The sequence below is a fragment of the Emydura macquarii genome, unplaced genomic scaffold (assembly GCF_026122565.2).
Source record: "Emydura macquarii macquarii isolate MOO-44397 ecotype Brisbane River unplaced genomic scaffold, CSIRO-AGI_Emac_v2 contig_2680, whole genome shotgun sequence".
NCBI lineage: Eukaryota > Metazoa > Chordata > Testudines > Chelidae > Emydura > Emydura macquarii.
This window is the reverse complement of record NW_027132817.1, coordinates 454,897-475,928: the sequence shown is the minus strand read 5'-3', so window position 1 is coordinate 475,928 and position 21,032 is coordinate 454,897. Positions and strand designations below refer to the sequence as shown.

The 21,032-nt window shown below is 41.9% G+C and overlaps 1 protein-coding gene across 2 annotated transcripts in view; it reads right to left on the bottom strand.

The window, feature by feature from the left end:
- The window catches only part of LOC137164600 (elongin-A-like), a 50,362-nt gene extending 31,078 nt beyond the window's left edge, over window positions 1–19,284 (bottom strand). Inside the window, exons 1-4 of one of the 2 annotated variants that reach the window (XM_067565469.1) lie at window positions 19,094–19,284; window positions 6,902–6,958; window positions 4,793–4,905; window positions 598–1,321 (exon numbers count right to left, since the gene is read on the bottom strand). In XM_067565469.1, the coding sequence (XP_067421570.1) occupies window positions 598–1,321; window positions 4,793–4,905; window positions 6,902–6,958; window positions 19,094–19,171 (972 nt within the window). In that variant the 5' untranslated portion in view covers window positions 19,172–19,284. The remainder of the gene's footprint in view (window positions 1–597; window positions 1,322–4,792; window positions 4,906–6,901; window positions 6,959–19,093) is intronic. The other variant, XM_067565468.1, reaches the window with a different exon arrangement.
- Window positions 19,285–21,032: the final 1,748 nt, after the last annotated feature.

The following is a 21,032-nucleotide window of genomic DNA, read 5'->3' as shown; positions in this document are numbered from 1 at the left end:
CAGTGAGGATAAATTATTGGATAGCTGCCTCATTCCTTAAGCACCAGCTAGCTTGCACACTAAGGGCCTGATTCAAGGAAACACACCAAGCATATCCCTACTCGGAAAAGCACTTTAAGCATATAATTAAATCTCATGGAATCCAAAGAGCCTTGCATATACTTAAAATTAAGCACAATCTTAAGGGATTTTGTCAATACTACTTTCCTGAGCCAGGGCCTAAATGAGGCCCTGTGGGGAAAAAAAAAACGTGTGATCACATCATTAAAGACTACCATAATCCATATGCATAAGGGGACACAATTAAGGTTGAAAGGGCAATCTGCAGTTTCTTATTTTTTTGGTGCTTGACTTTGCAATCTTAATCATTTCATTTTTATTCATTATTCGATCCATGAAATAAACTACAACACTTTTTCTTTGGGTCAAAAATGATTCCTAATTATTAGTAATCACTTCTATGTGTGGCTGATATGTCAAAGCCATGCAATCTGAGGTTTGAGTTAAAACACACTGAATTAAACTACAAAATAAATGTGTTAAAGTACTAATTTAATTGGGTTAATTTCTTTCTTGTTAGCTTGACTAATAGTTTACCTTTTTAGTGGGAGTTTCTGACTGATTATCTTCTGATTTGTGTGGTTTTTCCTCTCTCTCTTTTGTGACTGGGGATATTGAATTTTTTTGCAGTAACGAGCAATTTTTCTGTTCACAGCCCTTGATGCTTTTTGACTGTTCACTTGTAGTACAAGTCTTCCTCTTTCTTTTACTTGAAATCTGATCATAATTAAGATAGGATTCAAAAGACATAGTAGGGGGCTCAAAGTCCTCATCACTGGGCAACTTCACTTTGCTTTCCACACTAAGAGTTTGTTTTAATTTTCCTGGATCCTCAGAGTTTCTCTGTTTGGAGAGATCCTTACAAGACTCTTGTGTTGGTGACAGGTCTTTTTCGCTGGCTGTCAGGGAAAGGTGCTTTTCTGAAGGTTTTTTGCTGGGTGCAGAGGTTGTTTCTCTGCAGTCACTTTGTGAATCTTTAGGATTGATGCTTTGGGACGTATTTTTAGAACTATTGGAGCTATGTGGTTTGCTTTTGTTTCCATTATAAGACTCTGTACCTTTATTTCTTTGCTTACTGTCTGTAAAACTGTGCTCCTTCTTCCATTTATCAGATGTAGGCAACCTTTTACAATCTTCTGAGGCTGGTTCAGATATTTTTGATTTGTCAGAGTGCTTATTCTTCTTACAAATTGATGATTTTGTCTTGACCGATGAGAATTCTTTCCTATCTTCACTCTTCTGTTTTTTCCCCTTGTGGTCACTGCAATACAAGACAGAAACAGAACAGGCCCCAATTTAATGCTAAGTTACTGAGGATGACCTTCAAACCTTGTACCGATGTTATTAGTAAAAGGAAAGTTTTACAGGTCACATGCAATACGCTTCAGTGCTTGAGTTGTTTAAAAGTCTTCTACAAAAGTAAGGAGCACATTTGTATTGTTATGAGCTGGATGAAACTGTTATGAGATAACTTAAACCCCCACTGCGATTGACAGGTGTGAACCCACTCTTCAGTTAACGTAACTGTAAGCATAAACCCTAACCTACAACAAAAAAGGGAGAGAACATGCCCATGAGCTTTTAGCTGAGTATTGTTTAGGGCAGGGTATGTGTGTGAGTGAGGAGGGAGATCTCACAAACTGAGAAAAGACAGGGGGAGGCCAAGAAAACCAACCAGGAGCTTGTAAGCACACAATGTTATGCCCTCTTCCCTTCCCCCCCCCCCCAAAAAAAATGCTAGAGTGCACACTTTTGGATGGCTAAAGAGGCTTGGGAGCTGTAAATTAAGAAACTGCTCTTTGTTCTTGGTTATTTCTGCATTTAGAGTCAGGACTTCATATTCATTTTAAATAAAAAAAGTGCATCAAAAAAAGGCTGCATGGAAGAAAATACTAGAGTCCATCAATTTCTTCTTCCAGCTAGAACATCCCCAGGGGTCCAAACTTTAACTAGCCACTCGGGTCAAAAAAGGGCAACAGAATTAATAATTTGGTTGTCTGCGATGTAAAATTTTCCACAAACCCACATATTGGCCCTGAAACACTTGACTATGTCCCTTGAAGTAAACAAAAAGAATGATTATAGTAGTCACAGTACTGACAAAACAACCAGTAGCAAGTTCAAAATCCACTTACTGCTCCTAAAAAGGAACTTTATGGATCCCAGCAAATACAAGGTTTGAAAAATAATGTTTGTCTTTAGAGTTACAGTAAATGCACCTTTAGAAATCAGTGCGGCAAGCTACAGCATGGACAGCTGTCTGAGCCCTGTCCACACTAGTGCTTAGCACTGCATGGTTGTTGGGAAAGGAGTAAAACATTTTTGTAGTGACAGAGCCTAAAGGGTCAGGCGTTTGACTTGAAATCTTTCCTTGAATCTACAAAGTACACTTGATGCACTACGCTTTTCTTTCCCTCCCCCCCCTTTTGCCACTTCAATAGCTACAGTAAATCCTTTCTAAAGGCACCCCACCCAGCCCCTACAGGATGGCACTCCAGAAACAGCAAGTATCAGCAGACTACCTGACACAGCACCTCTCTGCTTGTCCCCACAATGACAGATCTCCCTTAACAGCATGCTTTGTAAAAAGTACTAGAAGGCCTGTAGTGCTGCTGTGAGATGCTTCCACATTAGCATAGGGTCTCAGTGAAGCAGAATATGGGTCCAACCATCTAGCAGCTGCTGTCACCAGCAAGTGAGACGGAGCCACCCTTCCAATCATTTCCCCAGAGTGCTTCCTTCCAGAGAGAGGAACACCGACCAAATATTTTCAGCATATATTGAAATAGGTGATATTCATCCCAGGTTCCAGGCACATTACTGGTTTTGATCAAAACATTGAATAGAAATTTAAGATTTAAAATGTATAGTTCAAATGTAACTGATTTTCCCCACAGCAAAAACAAAAAACCCTACAACTTCAGAATACCTCCTTCACCCTACTTGACCTGCCTAACCCCAAATCCACATGGACCTTCAGCTCTCAAGCCATCAGCCCAACTCTGTCCCAAAAATATCAGGCAAGGAACTATAAAGGGCCTAAAACACATTTGGCCTGATGAGGGCAGCAGTGGCTGTATCAATGAGCTAGAGATTATGTCTATTCAGTGACGCAAGCGAACAGGAGCAGCAAACAGGAGTTTTGTGAGACAGTGTGGCAGCCAGATATACCAAACGTTCTCTAAATTTAGGCCAATCAACATCTCTCCCAGCTCCCCCACAAAAATGATGCAGAAGTAAAAAGAATGCAGGCAGAAGTCCAACAGCAGAACGCGGGCTATCCAGTTTATTGCACTGAATGCAGCATGTCTAAGGACCTGCCTTGTGGGCAGGTAGTATGTATGTGCATTCAGCACAAGGAGCTCATGGCCCTCAAAGACCAAGTACGGGCTCTTCAGACCAGAGTGGCTGAAATGAAGGAGCTATGCGAGACAAAGGTATGTAGACAAGACTTTTTGGGACGCAGTAGGAGGTATAGAACGGCTTCCATATGAGGAGAAATTAAAAAGACTGGGACTATTTCAGCTTGGAAAAGAGAAGACTAAGGGGGCATAGGATAGAGATCTATAAAATCATGAATGGTATGGAGAAAGTGAATAAGGATGTGTTCATATAACACAAGAACTAGAGGTTACCCAATGAAATTAAAAGGCAGCAGGTTGAGAAAAAAAAAAAAAAAGGAAGTACTAATTCACACAACACAGTCAACCTGTGGAACTCACTGTCATGGGATGTTGTGAAAGGCCAAAACTGGATTAAAAAAGAATTAGATAAATTCATGGAAGATAGGTCCATCAATGGCTATTAGCCAAGATGGTCAGGGATGCAACCCCAAGCTCTGGCTATCCCTCAAGCTCCGATTGCCAGATGCTGGGACAGGATGACATGGGATGGATTACTCATAATTGCCCTGTTCTGTCTATTCCCTTTGAAGCATTGACATTGGCCATTGTTGCAAGAAAGGATACTGGGCTAGGTGGACCGTTAATCTAACCCAATATGGCAATTTTGATGTATTTGCTCTGTATGTAAGTGGGAAACAAAAGTCAGATGACAAAGCGAGAATTATATAGGAGCCTTATGTAACTAGCCATTACAGTGCCACAATACTCAGGACACAAATCATAGTAAATGATTCTGAAGTCAGGGTCAACAAGAATCAGGGTTGGCCCTGAAATACATTAACTTGTAGCTATGATAAGCAGCTTCATACATGCTTCATGAAATATTCCTCAAGAAGAACATAAAAGTGGATATTCATAAGTTTAAAGTTCTGGGGTTCCTCTTATTCTCTTGGAAGTAGCATGATAAGGGAAAGGAAATCAAGTGACTGGAGGTATGATGAGGCAGGAGCAACATTTAACTAAGTACTATCACATTAGTTCCCTTCCGGATCTGTACTTACCATTTTCCTGAAGAATTAGAGAATGATGCCCATTTGCTGGATTAGTCCTGCCTTCATCAATCCATGGGCTAAGGACTGGTTCAACTACAGTTAGTCAAATATTTATTTGCCAACAATACTGTTGGAAGTTTTGGCAATTTTTATCGAATACTATTCGCAAACTAATTTTTCATTCAATCCACTCTATTTCCAGAATATCTACTTCTTTTATTGGTCTTATCTTATCACGCCAATATCATTGTATTAAAAAAAACAGTCAGAACGCTTGAGAAAATTATTACACTAGGCATCAATTTATCTCAAAATTAAAGTTAGACTCACACTTACCTTTCATTTTCTGGAGGAATAAGTTTTTTCCAGTGGTTTACCAGAGATTTAGCTATATTCCCAGCAGTGGCATGTTTGCGAAAACTGTTAACCATTTTTCCTACTCCAGTTTCCTATTGAAGACAGTGCAAGGAGGACAGAAACACATGACCAACATCCTGAATATATATTTTCAGCTAATTAAATTCACAAAGCAATAAGCTGGTGGTTGGAAAAGTCCTTTGACAGATCACTCAGATTATAAAGACCATTTTTGTACCAAAAACAAATATTGCAAGGGAGCCAAAGCAAAACCACACATTTAAAACTCAAAATACTGACTGTGCAATGTGAATATCTTTCTATATTTAACTTATATGAAAGTTCAGCAGAGAAATTAAGTTACTTATTTAGCAATCTACTTCTGGCAGTTCATTTAGGTTGAACATGTGAGTCCTGTCTACATAGCCACAAAAGGAATGGCTCTCAGTGGGGTTAGTTTAATTTGATTGAAATCCCCTCTTTAATACTCATGTAGACAGACTAGCAACTTTAAGAGCACTTGAACTGGTGTGTTGCAGCCTAACTTTATCTAAACAGGCATTGTATGTATTTTTGCCCATGTAGACTGACCCTTGGAAACTAGACAAGTCAGGTTCATTTTCTGGGTCTCATAGTACCATTATTATTCATATTGCAGGAGTGCTTTGGGGCCCCAGCCATAGATCAGGACACCACTATACTAGGCGCTGCACAAACTATCCCTGTCCTGAAAAGTCTGTGGTTGTGGGTACGCAATATTGCAGGTGAATTTGCATCATAATTATATTCATTCATATTTGGTTACACAGCCTCTTCTTTAAGATGTACACAAACCCTAAAATTATCCTACAATAAGGGGACAGTGACCTCTTAAAGCTCTCCCCAGCTAAGTGACAAGATATAACTCGTACTTTCAGATATCACACGAATGTGTGCTTTTCCTGCACAACCATCTGTCCATATGGCTGTTCAAAAAAAGTTATTTCATTTAATGCAGAAGGGTCTTCAGTGACATCATCCAATACTTTTCAGCAATGCTTCCTACATGCATGATGGTTCACAGTTTACTTGAAATTCATACAAGAGAAGCTGTAGCTTTTCCTAGGACTAATGTTTGAAACATCTCATAATATACTGGTAAGGCTTCTAGATAACTTTATTTTACTGTTAATTATAACCATCACCCTCTTTCTTCCCTTCACATAAAGGCTTCCAAATGGCCTGTCACATTACAAACAATGACAGAGAACTTACAGTTAAATAAGTAGTCCACAGTGCTTTCGGATTTTAAAATCTCATCACTATATGAAGGGGATTACTCTAGCCAGTATGGAGTGTAGAAACACTGCAAATCAGGTATGACACAGTGAAGAATATCATATCCACATAGAACTAAAAGATGAATTTAGGCAGGCAAGAGGCCATTACCAGATTTGGAAATTGGCCAGGATATCCAAGTTAATACATTTCCTTTCGTGAAACATACCAGGGCATCTTCACAATCCACAAGTGGTTAGGGCCTTGTTATGCAATTCTCCCTAACAGCAAGACAGAGAACTGGTTCACTAGCGACAGCAAAGAACAGGGGGGAGGGGCGGGGATGTCCTAACTGCAGAATCACAATTTAAAAGGGATTTTGTACGCCTTGGAGGAATGAAAGATGTAATCACGGATCTAAAATATGAATTGGTCATGTTTGTTTCATCTTAAATACAGAATCAAAGCACCAGCACATGTAAATAAACTATAATTGTGTGCACACAAACTTACTCCATCAGATTTACAAAGGTCAATTCACTCAGAAGAAAACACAACCAGCACGGGACTCTGTTCTCTGAATGCTAAGTAGAAGAGCCCAGTATTGTCACACCCTGCCACAACTGCCGTACTTGCTAGGTGAGGCGAAGTGCCTCCAGATGGTTTTGGGGGGAAAATGCCATGGTCCCGTATAACTTTTTATATTAAAATTAATTGGGATTCAGAAATGCAAGGTGCAGCAACTTTCCTGGCTTTTATGGTTGCAAACCACTGAAGATGCCAGAGAGAACGTCATAGATGAAAGCTTTAAGCACACAGTTTGTCACTTACCGCTAGAATGTCCAGTGAAATATCCAAATCCTGCAGTTCCTTGAGCGCTTTTATAATCTGGAAGAAAATGTGTCAGTTTACAAGTAATATTTCATGATTTTTGTTCTTCTATTTCTATCCTCTCCTTATATCAGAGATGTCACTTGAAGAAGAATTCCTATCATAACCCCAAAAACAAGAGTCCTGTAGCACTTTAAAGACTAACAAATATCTGCAGGCATAAGCTTTCATGGGCTGCAACCCACTTCGTCAGATGCATGAAATAGAAATCAGATAAGAGGTGTACATATATATATATATCCAAGGGTAAGAACCAACAATGGGGAGGGCAGGTGTAAACAAAGTCCTCTCACCGAATGGACTTTATTCCAGTTTTAGGATTCTGACATTCCAATCTTCTTTGATTGGTGTATTTGATCTTGATTAAGTAACTTCTATTGGACTGAGTGTTAGTAGTTCTGGGCCTTTTGATTTTATTCTGTTGCCCACTTGAATAATCTTTTCCAGCTAAGGGGAAGTTTAGCTGTATAGTTCCATTGAGACATTTCAGCTGCACCCTCAAACTTAGAAGATCTATGTAGAAGTCCAGCAAATATCAGTGGCATCACTGTAGAAATGAGGCCAGATAAGACCCTACAATAGAGACCATTTACATATGCCATCACTACACCTAGCTTAGAGATATCCAGTTATGCAAGGATCATTGATTCAGAGTGTGTCATATGCCAGAGTAGTAAGTTTCCCCACTAGATCTCCCCATAATAAGCAAGTTATGGGATTTGATAGCAGCCTTTAACTACCTGAAAGTGGGTTCTAGGGAGGATAGAGCTAGGCTGTTCTCAATGGTAGTAGATGACAGAACAAGGAGCAACAGTCTTAAATTGCAGTGGGGGAGGTCTAGGTTGAACATTAGGAAAAAGTTTTTCACTAGAAGGGTGGTGAAGCACTGGAATGGGTTACCTAGGGAGGTGGTGGAATCTCCATCTTTAGGGGGTTTTTAAGCTGCGGCTTGACAAAGCCCTGGCTGGCATGATTTAGCTGAGGTTAGTCCTGCTTTGAGCAGGGGGTTGGACTAGATGACCTCCTGAAGTCCCTTCCAACTCATCTTTATGATTCTAAGTCAGACCCTTCCTCAGACAGGGCACAAAATTACAAGACTCCCATTAAATTCAAAGGGAATGTAGCTTGAGTTAATGGTAGGATAATGCTCCAAGCTTTTATTCGTCAGTACTGTTTCTTTTCAGGAAGACGGAGAGCCGTTGTTATTCAGTTTCACATGCACATAGAAGACATCAGCCTTGTTCCGAATACAAACTTTTCACCTTTGGCGATCAAAACAGAAAAAAAAGCTTGATTTTCAGATAATAAAGAGAGCTTCTCTTCCTGACAAAAAAGCTTTGTTTTGACTTGCAAAAAAACAAAAATATTTTAAGCAATTTGATAATACAGCACATAAAAGAGTATCATTCTCAGTGTCACTTTGCTAGCCATAACCATACTTTTAAAACAACCTCCCTGCCCCTTTACTTCCCCAGAAGTCTTTTTTCTTATACAGTATTACATTATACATGAAGAAATAATAATGGACTCAAGGCACAAGCTTCTGATCTGTGCTTTTAACACATCCAAAGTTTGGGAGTTTGGATCTCATCCTTTTAGTTCATGCCATCTCTACAGGTAACCGATTTTGAAGAAGATTTTGCTAGGAACATACATAGGTGAGTAGATCATGTGGCAGAACCTGTTGGCAGTGGCAGACAGTTCTAAATGAACTATATAGATTAATTGACATTTATAATTTTAGATTAAATGTGGCTACTCAAACCCTCTTGCAGGAGGTGGAAGAGGTGCAGGAATTGTTGTTTCAGTAATAAATTTAAAGGGACACAGACAGGTTTTTTTTTAAAATCAATTTTATGGGCTTTTTAGCTGCTCTTGTTACAAGTAGCACCAAAATTACAATTAAACAAAACAAAAGACTAGCAAAAAATATTGTCCCAATTTTTTTTCTTTTTAACTTTACTTTGTGCATAGTCAGTTTCACTGGGTCTCCTGTACATTGTCAGTCTTACCCTTTGCATGGATCTTTCATAAAGTAGCAAGAGGGAAGACATCTAAACAAAAGTAGTAAGTACACTTGCAAAACCACATGAGTTGCTAGGGGGACTCAGACTGGCACAGTACCTGAAGTTACTTTACATTTTAAAAAAATGCAACTTGATTTCAAGATTATAGTGTCCCTTTAAAGGATTATACTTTTCCTGAAGGTAATTTTGCAATTGCTGCATAAGCAATCTGAAGTTCTAATAAAATTAAATAATTAAAACTAACATTTTCCAGGAGTCAGCAAAAGCATCATATATAAAGGACTCTAATTTTAGTATGTGTGTATGTAGTTTGCTTCCCAAAAGGTAAACAGTGGTATTTTTCCTTAAGACACCCTATCCCCAGCGTAGACCCGATTATCTGTAACTTAGAAGAAACATTATATACAGTTAGAGTTAAACTTAGAATAGTCCTCTCTTTCCTAAGTAAGGCATCAGAAAAATCTGATGCACAAATGAGTTCAAAGTAAGGCATATGTTCATAGGTCTTCAGTCAGAGTTATTAGAAACTAAGTTAGCAATATTTTTTTTAAAAACCAAAATATTTTTCCTATAATCAGCATATTAAAATAAATTTGATAGAGCCACTATTTCTTTTAATTTATTATAGTGTTAAAAAGACTTAACTCAAGACATTTAGCCATATAGGATAACTGGACTCCCAAACTAGAATTTATTCCTTGTACTTTGCAAAGGAAAGGTCTTCTGAGTCAAACCTAGGGAGATGCAAAAATGAGTTAATTAGATGTTTTGATCACTAAGATCAAAACAGGAAGAAAATTTAAAAACAGCTCAACTTTACATAGACTTCAGGATAAGTTAATTCACAAAGCTGAATTACCTTTCAGAAGGATCTACAGTAAGATTTCAAGGGTTACTTGTTGCATTATAGGCAATGTGAACATCAAGCCTATTGGATACACCACTTCAAAACCAGCAGGACAACAAGTGCATGTAGATGGCAAGGAATTCTGAGAACATACCAACATATTTTAATGTAGGATTTAAGAGTTCTCATAACAAAGAGTTACCATACCAGGCTGCAATATCAATTGCTTTATTGAAATGTATGATACAATTAGGAAGACAACACAAGAACAAAACCAATTGTATTAGAAAAATATGAACTAAAATAATAAATCAGATTTCCCTGACAATCCTTTTTATGGAAAGCACCTCCTGTTCGCTACAAAGCATGGGATGGCTGAGTCTGCAGTGAGATCAGGCACTATGTATGGGAATACCAGAGAACAGACAGCTCCATTTACTTTGTACTATAAATGGGCAATGTAAATGCCAGCAGCTCGTGTGGCAATAAAAAAAAAATGGCTGACCTCACGATCCAATACAGGAAACTGCAAAACCTGAACAGTGACAGCAACACACACACAGATGCAACCACTGCTGTCTCACATAGGAGCCATCAAAATTCTCATACAGGTATGATCAAGGAAGGAGAAAATGTAGCTTATTAAACAAAACTGTAGCAAAATTCTTCAGATGATAGCTAGTTTCTGAAGTATCTAATTTGCCAAACAGCTTTTATTTTAGCTTTTTCTTAAATCAGATTTTTATTTAAGCACTCATGATCCACTGGCCTTTGCCAAAATAAGAGTAGACAACAATGCATATGAAAAAATACATTTAACTTTCCATCTGACAGCCTCACAGCTCTCCACAAACATTAATTTAGTTCTAGAATGCTCTTTTGGTGTTTCTTTCCATGGAGTAAACTGAGGCAGAGACGGTAAGTGACTTGTGCATTATCTCAGTGTTCTTAGGAGCTCTTCAAATGGAATCTGAAAGTCCTAGTTTCACTGCTTTGTTCTAACAATAGCTACTAGAATGCAAATTACGGCCTTTCTAACGATACTTAGTTCGCTGGACTGTACTCAAAACCTGATATAGTTTTCCCATACATTTTTTATTTTATAGAACAATGTGTTTTTCCCTCCACTATTTTGTTATAAAACCTTTAAGCTATTTTCTCTTTATATAATTACATTAGCTATATTCTTATGGAAAGCCTCATATAATTTAACAGGGATCTATAAAAATTCCTTTTAAAAAATCTACAGAACGTAAAAAACAATATCCTTTCTATAGAATTATTTTATGGATGTCGAGAAGGTAGGTTATTGTCCTAATTATCTGTAACACAGCAGCACCCAGAGGCACCAAACCAAGATGACGGTCCCACTGTGCAGTACCTAGAACAATCACACAGTAAGGGATAGGGGAAGAGACTAAAGGTATGTCTACACTGATGGCGGCAAAGTCGCCGCTGTCAGATCGACTTATCTGGATCAACTGAGCTGTCAGTGTAGACCTGCTCAATCGATCAGGAAGTCAATGTACTAAAACCACCTCCTCAAGAGGCGCAGTGCAGTGAAGATACCGCACAGAACAGAAATACAGCAGTCGACAGGAGTTACGCAAGCTACACAGAGTAGCTTGTGTAACTCTCGTCGACTGCTGCCGAATCGCCGGGTCAGTGTAGACCAAGCCTGAGATCTTACAATTTAACTAGCCAAAACAAAAAGGAAGGACAAAGGGTTGATGAGACATATGGACAGAGTGACGGTTGGCAAAAGTCATCCTAGTTCCAGGAACTGCTTTCTGGTTTTTGTGTCATTTTTTTTAAATGAATGATAGAATCTGAGATAGAACTAGGGAGGGCAGAAGGAGGAGGTGTCAACAAAAGCAAGAGTGAGAAAGACAAAGGAAGTGAAAAAGGACATTGGATGGGGAGAGAAGAAGAGAGGCAAGAAGGAATGATGGTGAGGAGCATGGAGGACAGGGGCAGCAGAGAGACAGTAGGCAACAAGAGGGGGGGGCAAACAGCCAACTAGCTAATAGAAAATAATGTCCAGAGTCTAAAGAGAAGGCACAGTGATGACAACACCAGCATCCAAAGTGCTGTGACAATCCAGGAGTCAGATGGACCTCTTTTACTGGACCAATATGGCTGCTGCTCACTCTCTAGCTCCTGGGCCTGGCTACACCCCAGTAGGTGGTGCTTTGTTTCTGCTCCCCTCATTTAAGACCACATGGCTAAAGGAGGCAGGATGGGGACTAGTGCTTCAGGGGCCCCCCAATCTAGTCTGTCCAAGGGAGGCCCTGACTCAACCTCTCATCTACCCCTAGTGCTGATGGTGCCCATGACCTTGCACAGGGGAAAAAAATCTCTAGCTCCAAGAGCTGGCTCCACCACCTGAAACTACTCATTTTACCCTCCCTCAGCCTTCATGCAGAGGAGCTGCTTGGAGACTGGTATCCCATGACAGGGGGACCTCACTCGGGTCTGGGGATGGTATGAGCAATGGTGGATCCTTGATCATTTATAGGATTTGTCAGAAGGGAAACTATGCTAATTTTTAGATAAATGCTGATCGTTGTCTATTAAGCATTGATTTCTTCATTTAGGTTTGAGATTAATTTGGATTGTCCTTCACCTCAGATTAAGACACCTGACAGCCAACAAATATGAACAAAATAGCCCGGTTAAAGTGATGGTTGCTTTTACAGTGAGGGTCAAGTTGAAAACTGCAGCTTAATACTCTTCTCAAGATGTTCTAGTGTCTTTATAGGCTATAGTCTTCATAGCCTTCTCTTCCAACGTCTCCTTGCATTAGGTACTTTAACCAACAACTTTGATATATTTTAAAGACAGAAGAGAACAATTAGAATAATTTAATCTGGTCTCCAGCCAACACAGGCCCTAGAATTTCACCAAGTGATTCCTGTATCAAGCCCATAACTTCTGGCTGAGCTAGAGCATAACTTTTAGAAAGACATTCATTTAAAGACTTCAAGTTGTGGACAAGCCACCACATCCCTAGGTAAACTGCTCCAACTGCTTAATTACCTTTACTAAAAACAGTTGTGCCTGACTTTTTGTCTGAATTTGTCTAGCTTCCGCTTTCAATCACTGGATTTCATTGTGCCTTTTTCTGATAGCTCAAAGAACCCTCTACTAGCAAATCTTTTCCCCATGCAGGTGCTTCCAGACTGATCAAGACACCTCAACCTTCTTTGAGCTTCTTCAGTCTCAAATTAAAGTAGGTTTCCAGACATCAAGTCATTCTTGTAGCTCTTTTCTGAATCCTTTCCCATTTATCAGCATCACTTTAACTTGTGGGCTGTAGACCTTGGGGGAGACCTAATGTCTGCAGCCCACAAACTGTAGCCCCAGAACTGGGCACAGTATTCTAGTAATTATCTCACCAATGCCATATACAATGGTGACAACATAGCTATATCTACTACTTGCACAGCCAAGGACAGTGTTTGCTCTCTAAGGCACCAAGTTATATGGTCATTTCACGATCAACTGGTTATTCACCATAAGCCTTACTTCCTTTTCGGAGTCACTGCTTTCCAAAATAAAGAACGTGAGAGAAAGGGAACTGTAAGCATGACCTACATCCATGGTTCCTAGATGTAACCTTGCATTTAGCTGCATTAACATGTGTTGTTCAAGCGAGCCCATCTTACCATAGGATACAGATAACTTTCTAGAACTGCCGTGTCACCATTTACTCCTCCCAAGTTTTGGGTCATCTGCAATCTTTACCAGCAATGTTTTTATGTTACCTTCCAGATCAATAGACTCTGAAAAGCATTAGGCCAAGAACAGATGCCTTGGAACTTCACTAAAAGCACCCCCATTGGATGAGGATTTCCCATTTATAATTACTTCTTGAGATTAAACAAGCAGTTTTTAATCCATTTAATGTGCTGCATTGATAAATTAGCACTGTACAAAAAAAGTGTTGTGTGACACTAAATCAAATGCCTTAAAGAAGTCTAAATATATTATGTCACTGTTATCTTTGCCACCAAATTTATAATCTCAAAAATACTGAGTTTGACAAGATGCATTTTCCATAAAAACATTCTGATTGCCATTAATTATGCTTTCATCCTTTAATTTTTTACTGATTACATCCCATATAAGTCATACCACTATTTTGGTGAGGAACAATGTCCAGCTGATTGGCTTATATTTGCTTGGGTCATCAATTTATCCTTTTAAAACATTGGAAAAAAGCTAATGTTGTGCCAATCTTCTGATACCTTCCCAATATTCTAAGTCTGGTTAAACAGCTAAATCAATAGCTCACATGGCTCCTTGGACAATTCTTTTAGTACTCCCAGGTGCAAGTTATCCAGTCCTGCAGATGTGAAAATGTTTAGTTGTAGCAGCTACTATCAGAATAGAAAACATTTAATTATCACTGTGAGCTGATGTCTTCCAACTTCTTCCCCAATACAGCACAGAAATATTTGTGGAACTCATCTGCTTTCCTTCTGCATTATCGACGATTTTACCATCCTGATCTAATAAGAGATCTAAATATTCTTAGAATTTCTTTTGTGCCTCTTATTTTAGAGATTCCTTCTTACTGTGTTCAATCCTACTGGCCATATCTTTATTGATATATTTTGCTTCCCTTAGCAACTGTCTGCATTTAATGATGGCTAGTTTATAGTCATTGCTATTAGCTTCTCCTTTTTCAATTTGCTATATATTTTCATTTTGCATTGCTGTTTTCCTTTCTTAATCACAGTTTTTTGTTTTTTAAACAAACCATCTGTTGTGATTGCTGCACTGTTGTTCTGGGGGCATCTAGTAAATTCCCAATCATTCACATCCATTGGGAAGAAAAATGTACACAACAATTTCAACATCAGGAAATCAGCCCTTTTTAAGTACCAAGTATACATTACTGATCAGGACTACATCTCTCTCACGCGCACACACCACTCTCTCAGAACACTCTACATTTACTCGTTCAAAAATAAATTTAAGTTTGACAGCAAATCCTTTAAACAGTAAGGTTCAGATCCACAAAGGTACTTAGGCATCTTAAATCTAGGGGGTTAGTTGTCTAAGTCTGGCTTTTAGCCACCATTGCACCACTGCTGCTGCCTACCTTTGTAGGTGCCTCAACTCACTCGGTGAGTAAGTTTTTGCAGTAGAAGTTCTCTAGGTGCTTAAATTTCTGTCTCTGGACATGCACACTGGTGCCTCACTCCAAGCATCCTGATGCCTATCTACAAACTGGGGGAAAGATAGGCCTTTGCCTTCCTATCTCACCCATGAAGCCAAATCCTGTAGGTGTGTTCAAAGATTGCCTACCAGACTGGGTCCCATTCAACATCTTTACAGAACTGGAGGATGGGGGAGGAGGGCACCTTATAAATTTTAGCCAGGTGGTTAGAGCACTCTCCTGAGAGACAAGTGAGACCGCCATCCAAACCTCCTTCTTCCTCCCTCAAGCAGAGGAGGAAATTGAACCTGCGTCTTACATCCCTGGGGTAGCGCTCTAGCAACTGGGATTAAGATGGACAGCACTTCCTCTTCCCCCCATCCCCATTTTGTGTGGCTTGAGGCACGTGCCTTACTCATTTGCACAAGAAGTTACTTAGGTGCCTAAGCTGCCTGATCCCAGGAGAGGGGTTCCCACTTGTGGCTCACAAGCAGAGACAGGCACCTCCCAGCAGCCTGGATTTAAACATCTAACTTGATTCAAGGAGCAGGGTTTAGGACATTACCCTTCACACCAGCAGCTCCCACTATGGGCTAGCTTCGGTGGCTCTCTGCCTAGCACAATGGCTTTTGTAGATCACATTCTAAGGCGCTTCTCTCTCCCCATGTATTTTATAGGGAACTTAGATGCCTAACTTGGGCTTTATGGAGCATTGTTGTTCCAATGTTGTTCTATACGTCTACGAGTTAGACCTTGCGACACTGAGCAATGCAATACCTAAGACCCTTTGTGGATCCTGGCTGAAGTTGTGAAGTTCTAAAAGTGCCAGCCATGCAAACTCAGCTAGGGCTCTGAAAGTCCAACATGATTCCCCTCTTCTGATTTTCCATCATCAATCATAAAGATTCCAAAAGCCAACTAATGCTTGCTGTCACACCTGTGTAATGCCAGTGAAGGTTGGTGGGTTTGCAGAGCTGAAAGTGGGAGCATAATTTGCAAGCAACAGTTACACACGTGTCACTGAGAATATCATTTGGCCTGCAGAACCAACAATCTGCTACTTTGACTCTCACAGCCAGCACAAACAGCAAATACTCTTGAAATATAACTGTAGATAAGACATAGGTATCAAAGTAAAGAATATGAATTACACACACGCACACGATAGAAAAATGTAACCATAAATGAGTTCCAAGTTTTAAATTCAGTAACCACTAATTATTACTGAAAAATTATTGTAGCTGTTCTCTGCCTACAATAGCTTTGACAGAAATTGAGACCTTTAACACCAAGGCTTGCTACTTTCAACCACTATGATGTCAGATTAAAAGTCATACTTAGGGCTGGTGTATACTGGGAACTTACATCAACAATCCACACCCCTGAAACTATGCTGACCTAACCCCTGGTGTACACAGTGCTAGGTCAACAAGAGAATTTTTCCATTGACCTAGCTACTGCCTCTCAGGGAAGTGGATTACTTACAGCAATGGGAGAACCCCTCCCGTTGGCATAGGTAACATCTACACTGAAGTGCTCTGTTGTAGTGTTTTAAGCGTAGACATACTCTGTTTCCTTTAAACATGAGGTTGGATGCCCATTAGTTGTCAGGATATTGTGGCTGGTAAAGGGATAAACAGCAGTCAATGGAATCCTGCTAATCTTCCCTCTCAGGTCTGGTTTCATCTTAGTTTGCTTTAGCAGTCAAATGCTGATCCTTTTGATCAGATCGGGCTGATCTGTAGACCAGTGTTTCTCCACCTTTTAAATAGCAAGTACTCCCCTCACTGGGAGCTGGGACCAGGCAGGAAGCAGGCAGCTGCCACCTGGGTTCTCCAGAAGTCAGCAGCTGTCGCTTGCCTCCCTTCACTGGGTTTTTCGCCACATACCCCCTGCCTGTGTCTCATATATCCCCAGGGGTACGCGTACCACAGGCTGTAGACTATGTTTGGGTACTCCCCATCTAGTTTTAATTTCTTATGGCTACTGGGCAATCCTGCCATCCTACAGGTTACTGGATTCCTTTATAAGCTTTGGAGCAGCTTTGTCCTTCCTGCATAACTGGAATATTCAGTAACTTTTTTTTACACTGACAGCTCCAGCCTTTCTTTGCTGTATGGCATTAACAAAATCATAAAGGCTCATCTCTCTCACTTAGCTCCACTATCAAATACAAAGTAGTTTGCACCCTAGAAGCTCAGTGGGTTTTAGCCTTCTATTCTGACTGCCAAGTATTCAAACATAACCAACACTTAAAAAGGTATGCTTTAGATGCTCTATTATATGTAAGTCATAGGTTCTAATGATCTTCTTACCGTTCTGTTCCTTATTCTCATCATAAAGCCCTACTATTTTAGAGAGTTTCCCCATAAGGAAAAGTGTATCCCTATAAACTGGATAAAGTTAGCATGCCTTGCTCAAAACAACCTAAGAGAAATTACAACAAAGGCCAACTGACCTTGGGTAGCTTTTCAAGATTAGTTTATAAAGTAACTCATTACAGACCTGTTCTTACAGATGACCTCCCGCAGCCACCAGAAGGCACCCAACTTTCAGAATACAGCTAGTACTGACATATCAATCCTTTTACTTTTGAATTTAGAGAATTTGCTCTTACAAATTAGCTTAAAACCACTCTTCCATGCTCAGTGCCACTTGAATAGCAAAACAGATGAAAAAGAAAGGATTTAGCTTAAGCAATGATCCAAGAGTAACATTATACATCTGAGCAGTCCCAGTGAATTCAACAGGGCTACTCATGTAAGGCAGCGTTGATGGGACCAGCATTTTAATAGCATTGTTATACCATCATCATGGCTTCCCTTAGAGATATTAAACACTTACATGAAACGTAAGATGCATGGGAATAAACACCAGATTTAGCAAACATGAACCTCAAGATGTAATTAAGGGTAAAAGTTAGATCATTTAAACAAGTTAAAGTAAATGCCACTATATAAAAATTAAAGAAACTTTATATTTTGCTTTCAAGGTACATTACAAACTAACAGCTTCAGATTTTATTCCTATTGCTTTTTAAGCTTGTTTGTAAGCACCTCCTTATAGGCTTCTTTTTCAGTTCGATTTGCTGTGCACATCAAATAGACATTTGACTTTCTCCAGTGGGTATTCATAGAATCATAGAGTTGGAAGGGACCTCAGGAGGTCATCTAGTCCAACCCCCTGCTCAAAGCAGGACTAACCTCAGCTATATCATCCCAACCAGGGCTTTGTCAAGCCTCAGCTTAAAAACCTCTAAGGATGGAGATTCCACCACCTCCCTAGGTAACCCATTCCAGTGCTTCACCACCCTCCTAGTAAAAAACTTTTTCCTAATGTCCAACCTAGACCTCCCCAACTGCAACTTGAGACCGTTGCTCCTTGTTCTGTCATCTGCCACCACCGAGAACAGCCTAGCCCCATCCTCCCTGGAACCCCCTTTCAGGTAGTTAAAGGCCGCTATCAAATCCCCCCTCATTCTTCTCTTTTGCAGACTAAACAAGCCCAGTTCCCTCAGCCTCTCCTCATAAGTCCTGTGCTCCAGCCCCCTAATCATTTTTGTTGCCCTCCGCTGCACTCTCTCCAACTTGTCCACATCCTTTTTGTAGTGGGGGGCCCAAAACTAGACACAATATTCTAAATGCGGCCTCACCAATGCATTCATTCATTCATTGCTACCACCATCACCAATGGCTCTTTAATGTCTTGGTCAGGGACTTTGAACAATAACCGTGCTTGGACCACGCAGGCCATTCAGCACGACGCTATGCAAGAAGCTAAAGCTGCAGACGTTTCAGGCTTAACACGTGCCAGAGGGGATACATGGATCTGGGTGCTCAGGATGAAGTAGAAGCTTAAGTGAAAAGCAGTCAGGGGTGATCAGCTGAAGGCAATGAACCCACAAACTCCCCGTTTGCTGGGGGACCTGCCGGACCGATCCCGCAGCCTCATTTGCAGGGGGCCACTCGGGACAGCCAGCCAGAGAAACAGCCCCCAGCCCAACCCAGCCCCCCGCAGCAGGGTGCGGACTTCCGCCTCCTCTCCCCTAGGCGGGCCCGGGCTAGGGGCGGGGCACGGGAGCGAGGCGGTACCTTCCCGGAATCCTGGGTCTGGCTGAGCCGCTCTTTCAGCTGCAAGACCCTTAGCGCCACGCTCCCGGCCTCTGCCATGGCAAAGCTCTGCAGCGCTCCAGCCGTCACGCGCCACGCCCGGGCAGCCCCGCCCTCGCGCTCTCCGCGGGCCAAGCGCCTCCCCCCGGCAGCGCCTCTTATAGCAGCGCCCCCCAGAGCGCCACAGCCCGGGTTACTCGCCGCTCACGCGCTGGCCGCTGGTGGGGCGGAGCTCTGAGCAGCGCCTCGCCGCCGGGCGGGTCGCGAAGCGAACGCCACCCGCCTGGAGCCCTGCAGGCTTGCAGCTCTGTGGGTCCCGGCCCGGGATCTGAGAGAGACCGCGTGGGGAGGGGGCATGGCCGCGATCGGGCCACCAGCCTCGGGGGGGAGAGAAGCTGTGCTAATTGGTCCGATCGAGGGTGACCAGAGAGCACGTGTGAACAATCGGGTCGGGGGCCAGGGGGATAGGCACCTGTCTAAGGCAACGCCCCGCATAGCAGGACTGTCCAGATAAAATCAGGCCATCTGGTCACAGATCTGCCCTCCCCCACCCTGGCTCTCAAAACCGAATGAAACGTTTTGCTGAAAACCTGGCTCCCTGGTGGTTTTTTGTTTGTCCCCAAATGTTTTCGCCCGGCTCAGGTTTGTCTTTTCTCCAGTTTGGAGCAGCAGAGCCCTCACTGACACCACTACCCCAGGGTTAAGTTTGGGCTCCCTCGCTCTGCCCTCCCTCAGGTTAGGTCTGTGACTCTGGAAGCAGCCCATATTGCCCCCATCTCTTCATCAGTGACTGGGGGAGAGGTTCTTCCAATCTCTTTTCTGTTTTGGGAGCAGATGTGAAGAAGGCAAAGGCTTGGCTTGGCTTTTTGTCCCCTGCATCATCATCAACATCATCACTATGGCGGGATGACTTTTCTCCCCGGCGGGGTTTGTACCCACGCAGTGGTGGAGGATGCCCTGGCTTGCTCTTTAGGGTTGCCAACATTGTTTTTAAAATATATGGGACAGACATCAGATGTCTCCAATCTGGACTTGAATCTCAGGGGACAAATCCCTTTTCTCCTGCTTCCATGCTTCCTAGGGTTTCTCTCTCCAGCTCTGGATGCTGCAGAGAACCCAGGGCTGCAGGTGCTGGGCCCACAGCCGCTGTGACTCCTGGTCAGGTTCTGCACAAGCATCCCAAGCCAAGTTGGAGGCTGCAGTTGCTGGTCTGCCTGCTGCAACTCTGTGCACCCTACTGGGGACGTTGGCAGAGATTCTGTGAGCAGGGAGGCTGGACCCTGGGAATACTGTCCTCCCTGCCAGATAGAGCCTGGTCCTCACCCTAACCCTTCAGCACAGCTCCAGGGCACACAGCCATGTGCACTTGACCTGCCAGACAGAGCATGCACAAGGAAAGCAGCTGGGGCTGGGCTCAAGGACTGGAGTCAGCAGGGAACCCTGTGCAGCAGGGAGCCAGTACTCACGGGTGCATCTTTCCACTCTCCTCCCAACCCTGATGCTTGAGCTTTCCTTGCTCAGCACTGAAGAGCCAGGGTCAGGAGTGGAGTAGAAGATGCATTCGTGGGTACTGGCCCCCTGCTGTTGAAATAGGGGTAAAAGATGTCCTGTACTGATTTAATATGGGACATGCAATTTTCTATTGAAATAAGGCATGTCCCTTGTAGTATTGGACTGTTGGCAACCCTAGCACCACCACCCCCAAAGCAAACCTTGCCCCTTCCACCAGCCATTGAAACCTTTAAGAAGCTTTGAAGACACCATGATTTCACAGACATTGATTTGCAGGTGCAGTTAACAATTCATATAGTCCTGCCACGTGCACCATGATGAAGGGTGGCACTGGACTCAAGGAACCAGAGTTCAAGTTTGGACTCAACCACATACTTTCTGTACCTTGCTTAACCTACCCTGCACCTGA